Source organism: Fulmarus glacialis, unplaced genomic scaffold (assembly GCF_000690835.1).
Source record: "Fulmarus glacialis isolate BGI_N327 unplaced genomic scaffold, ASM69083v1 scaffold23691, whole genome shotgun sequence".
NCBI classification, from domain to species: Eukaryota; Metazoa; Chordata; class Aves; order Procellariiformes; family Procellariidae; genus Fulmarus; species Fulmarus glacialis.
In genome coordinates, this window is record NW_009195006.1 from 10,111 (window position 1) to 15,592 (window position 5,482).

The 5,482-nt window shown below is 54.3% G+C and overlaps 1 protein-coding gene across 1 annotated transcript in view; it reads right to left on the reverse strand.

Moving 5' to 3' along the window:
- Positions 1-5,201, reverse strand: part of LOC104084217 (carbonic anhydrase 9-like) — a gene marked incomplete at its 5' end in the record, with an annotated part of 9,325 nt that extends 4,124 nt beyond the window's left edge. Inside the window, 5 exons of the mRNA XM_009587966.1 lie at positions 152-218; positions 510-602; positions 1,380-1,522; positions 3,739-3,909; positions 5,172-5,201. Coding sequence (XP_009586261.1) covers positions 152-218; positions 510-602; positions 1,380-1,522; positions 3,739-3,909; positions 5,172-5,201 — 504 coding nt within the window. The remainder of the gene's footprint in view (positions 1-151; positions 219-509; positions 603-1,379; positions 1,523-3,738; positions 3,910-5,171) is intronic.
- Positions 5,202-5,482: the final 281 nt, after the last annotated feature.

Below are 5,482 nucleotides of genomic sequence, written 5' to 3' on the forward strand. Positions count from 1 at the left end.
AGAGCTGTTTCTGTACAAGCTGTGCAATGCTCCCTTTCTCACATACATACGGCAAACGACTGCTGCAGCCCCTTTCTGCCATGCAGCGGATTTCTCTGCTGGGCTGCAGCCCCTGAGACAACGACTAGGTGGCCTTACTACAGGGCCTTACCTTCACTTTGGATTTTGTACAGATGCTCAAGTATTTCCTGATAGTATGGGTTCTCCCTTGGCCCAACCTGCAACACAGAGACCCCACAGTAATGACAAAGACAGGGGCCGAACGGAGACCGGACGGTGATGGCAGTGCCAGCAGGGAGGTACCGATTCCTGTGAGAGGCACCCTATCCCCATGACCCCTTCCTCCATCAGGGCTGCTCTGCCCTCTGGACTGCCCTCTCTCTCCCCTTCTCCCCCGGAGCATTTGCACCTTTGCCAGTCCCCAAAACTGTGCTTGACTCTGCTCACCCCAGTCCCACCCTCCCCCTGCTCCTACCGCTTCTCGCCCAGGGCTGATTTATGGGACTCACCTCCAGGAAGGCACCCAGTACGGCCAAGCCATCTGGGTGGACCATTGCCTCCTTAAAGCTGTCGTACTTGGTGTTGTAGTGGACCACATGGATCTGGAAGGGAAACATGCAATCCCGATGCAGGATGGGCACCTCTGGGAGGTGCTCTCCCCCACAGGGCTCCAGTCTGCTGGAGCAAAGGCCAGGAGAGACATGCACCCGTGACAAGCACCCCTCCTAGGAGGGGAATATCCTGGTGGGACCGAGAAAATGTGCTGCTGCAAAGCAGCAAGCATGAAGGTCTGCCCGGAGGAACTTCCCCGGTCAGGGACAGCAAACCAGCACTCTGCCCTAGATACCGGGGGGTCGTACACAAAGCCAGGCTCACTTTGAGGACAGCAGCTAGAGAAGGAGGGATAAAACCAGATGGGAGCTGGCAGAGCAGGAGGACAGTGTGTACAGAGTAAACAGTCCCTGCAGCTCCCAAAGCAGACTGCTCACAGCCACCCGGGGAGCTGGCTCCCCCAGCCCAGGGACCGCTGCAGCTCCTGCTCCATCAGCCGAGGACCAGGCAGCGTGGAGACAGGCTGCACCGCTCACACGCCACCCACCCCAGCCCACCTGCAGGCAGAGCGTCCTGGAGGGTGGTCTCCTCCTCGCCTCTGCACCGCAGGCTGCAGGTTGAGGCTGGCTCAGCACCAAAGCATGGCCTCCTACACCAAACTCTGCTGCTGCAGAGCTGCCTGGGGAGCAGAGATCCTGGCCAGGGGTTACAGCATTCATCCAGTGACAAACAGGGCCATGGGCTAGGAGCAAGACAGCACTCCAGTACCTCCCCTGTCCAGCACCGGCAGAGGAGAGGATACATCCACCGCCGCGAGGGCTCCTTACCTCCGCAGCAAAGTGGCGCCCGTTGACGGTGTGCTCTGAGCCAGGTCTCGACGGGGTGCCCCAGTGCAGGTGCAGCTGCACTGCTCGGTACTGCTGGGCATAGCCGCCAGTGATGGCCAGTGACTCAGGCAGCTCGAGGAGAACTGCAGAGGCAGAAGGAAGAGGTCGGTCAGTAAAACAGAGCCTAGTCCATCCCACAGGAACGCAGAGGAGATGTCTCAGGGGAAAGAGGCACCGTGGTCTTGTGGAAATTGGTCACAACAAAATTGCTTTCCATCTTTCATGAGGCTAAGGGCAAGTCAATACCCAGAGCTGTGCCAATGAGGCAGGGTTCAACTTCTGCCTTCGGGTTGTAGGACACCCCAGTAAATACATCAGCTTCGAAAACAGCTGCTATGAAAATGCTGGAAAGCGAAGAGCCCCTCTGCAGAGACTCCCAGGGGCCAGCTCCAAGCCAAATGTTATCCAACAATTTATTCAGTAAGTGAGAATAATATAAAGAGACCATGGGCAAAATTTCATGGAGAAAGATATTGGCCGAGTCGTGAATACCTATGAGAGCAGGACAGTTGGATAGAGAGAGCTGCAGCGCTTGGCGAGCCAGGACCTTTCAAATAAAGCAGCCTGTGAGTGTCTGACAGCACTGGAGCTGGTGGCATGGAAGCATTAAATCTTTTGAAAGCATTTAGAGCTGAAATTTTGCCTCTTTAGGTATGGTAAATACATACTTGGTTTTGCCTTTTACTTTAATCTCAAGGCAAAATGATAGCCAGCTATCTTGGAGTCATGCAGCAGCGTGGCAAATCTAAAAGCTGAGTTACCTGGACATGCAGCAAAAATATCAGGAGCATCCCTGGGCCCTGAGAGAGGCTATCCTATCCTTCTAAGCACCTTTTCCTCATTTTTAGTATCAACTCTTTTCCTTCCTCCTTCTTTATAGGTGAAGTGTCCCTTAGTCACATCACTGAGCTAGGGCAGATTCGGGATTAACGTAACAGGGCTGTGATGAGTCATTTGTCCTCTCCCGTGTTCCCTGCCACTGGGTTCAGAGATACAAAACTCAAATAAGGGAAGTGGGAGACTGCTCCCTCCCTGGGAATTTATCTGCTTTTACATTTCTTTTGTATATCTAAATCATCACATTCCTTCTACTAGCTACCTGAGTCATTTTCAGGCCCTTGAAAGACCTTATACAGCATATACACTTCATGTTACAAGAAGAAGTAACTTTATAAATATCTTACTGGACTTGCAACTTCTGATTTATTTATGGCTTTTCATAAAGCAGACCATAGTTGCCAGAATAAAAAAAAAGGCACCTTTATAAGCATGTGAGAAACTGCTTCCCCCCCCCCGACCCCAGTGAAAATGCTCTGACTGCTTTTCTAAACACCAAGCAACACCAGATGCCAGGGTGTCTAAAATAGCAACTACTGAGCTCAACTAGTTTAACTCTGCAGGCACGCTAGGGCAGGAGGCCATAATATAAAGCTCTGTGCATGCACCGGGCGGCTGATCTGACCATGCACAGCGAGTCTGACCTGTTGAATTTGCTGTATACACAGGTCAGCTCCATCTCACTAGCTACCAGGGCAAGGAGGTGCCTTATCACACCGTCAGCAAGTTTTTAAGTCCTTTTCTCCACCACTTTTCTTAGCTCGGGGACTGGCAGACACCAGTGTGCACAAAACACTCGGCTTGCTCCCAGCAAAAGCTGGTAGCAACCAGGACCCACCATCCTGGGGTGGTGAGCAGGAAGGAGATGTGTGTTTCCTCCATATCTAGCATGGTGAGACTAATACTTAAATAATGTGAATAAGTTGTGTCCAGACTTTCCAAAAAACGTTCTAAAATTGGAGAAGGGAAACAAAAGACTTAAAAAAATTTCTTAAGATCTTGAGAAAGCATCGTGAAGCACAGACTTAAAGAAGTTGGCCAGTCCTAGAAGACTGAGAGGTAGGTACCTTAAAAGCTAAGTCACCTCAGAGACTTACTAGTCCTTTGAAAGTGAAATGCAGGGGAGGAACCAGTGGCTGCAAACCTGCATCAGAAATACCAGGGACACATTTTTAAAGGAAATGTGGGTTTTAACAAATTCCTAGAGCCAGCTCCCAAAAGCAGTGAGTGGTGAGTTCTCCACCTCCTGGTTTCTCCCCTCCAGCCAGGAAACTACATGGACCTGTAAAGGCTCAACAGCCCGATGCTTCCCTTTTGGCCTTGAAGGCAACATGACTGCCGCCTGCAAGAGAAACCCCTTCCCAGAGCCCAGGGGAAGGGCGTCAGAGAAGCCCGGTCCTTCCGGGAGAGGCTGAGCGGACTCTGCTTGTGTCCCGGCCTCTGCCTGTGCCTTTGCACCCACCTGTGTGCCCGTTGTTTCTCAGCTTGAGCTTCTCGTTGGCAGGCAGGCTGTAGCCAGAGAGCTGGATCGGCCGCAGCTGGGGGCTGAAGATGGTCTTGGCCGTGTCGATGTTGATGGGTGATTGCATGGTGCCCATGCAGTCCGGGTAGTCCACACCCCAGTGCACCCGGTCTGGTACGAGGAGGAAGGGAGGGAGTGCCCGTGAGACGGACAAGGAGCTCGCCAGAAAGGAGGTTTGGCGGGTGGTGGGGAAGGGGACAGGCACTGGCCAGGGAATAAGCCATGCATGTAAGGTTAGCTTTCATCAAGTTAGCTTGGGAGCAGCTCTGTGCCACCATGTGACTGCATGTGGCTGTATCAGGAAAGGTCTCGGAGCATGGTGAGCTGCCAGGAAAGTCTATTTTTGGGGTGTTTGGGAAGAGCGCGAGAAGATCACTTATAAGTGGACTTGGCAAGCTGAGGAGATGCTGCTCTGCAGCTCATCACACGCTTGCTGCCTTGCACAGCCTGGCCTCTGGCAGGTATCGACCCACCACTTCGCCCGCACTGCTCCTCGAGCGAGGTACCACGGTGCCAACCGCTGGGATCACACAAGCCCACAGCGACAGGTCTGACGGGTTCCCGGCTGTTAACTGCACTGGTACAGCCCTGCAAAGGGCCAGCTCACATGGTTAGGGCGGCTGCTTAAACTGCCACCTCTCTCCAGTGCCATAGCTGGGATAAGCACGGCTGATGCCCCAGAAACCTCCCCTTGCACTGCAGCGCGCTGCTTCTAGTACATCTTGGGCAAACCCAGGCTTGTCCCCAGCCCCTCGCAGGACCCCCATAAAGATGGAGCTGGGCATTAGTAGGTCCAAGCCAGCCCCTGGTCCCGAGCAGAGTGATGGTGCTGGGGCCAGGCCCACCACCGCAGCGGGAAGAGGTACATTTGTGCTAGCACTGCAGTGATGCCCACCATGGGTGCTGTGGAGAAGCCCCCCAAGCCATGATGGGAAGGCAGGGCCAGGCAGGATGGGGAGGGAGGGTGACAGAGGACAGAGGTGAGGACACAAGCTAATCCCTGGGCAGGTCAAAGTCCCAGGACGGGCTGCAAGTCCAGCCTGGAGAGCCTAGCCTGCTTCCCTGCTTGGCACAGGATCAGGAGAGCTCCCGTTCAGGGAGAAGCCCTGCCCCAAGGGGCATCCCCCCACACCCAGGGGGCCGGGGAAACCCTCGGCAGAGCCGCTGCTTCCTGCTCAAATCAGAGCAACCCCCCCACTCTTCAGCCCATCCGTGCCCAGGTTTAGGCACCGCTGAAGCGTCAGGGTCAGGCAGGAGGGAAGGGTGAGCCGTGAAGTGCACACAGGAGCCCTGTAATCATTAACCACGGCTGGCTCAGGCCCAGGGTCTGCCGGGTGGTAGGAAAAAAGCAGGAGTAACTGCAGGGTATTTACCTTCATAGCTCCAGTGACTGTGGCCAGGACCTTGAAAAAAAGAGAAAAAAACCACATGAATGAAAGGGAAAGGTTGGCAGCAAACACACCTCTGCCAGACAGCGTTCCCAGCCCCGGCAGCAGGTCTCTGGGCTCCCATTGCCTTCAGTACCCCTCCCTGCCTTGGCTTTCCCACTCTCCCCCTGCCCCAGCGAGGAGGATGCTCCCAGAGGGCACTGCCTCCCCTGAGCCGGGCCAGGTCTTCTGCAGTTGTCGGCCAGAGGGAAAACCCCAGGGTTTGACGCTTTGTTATCACCTTTATAATGGAAAAA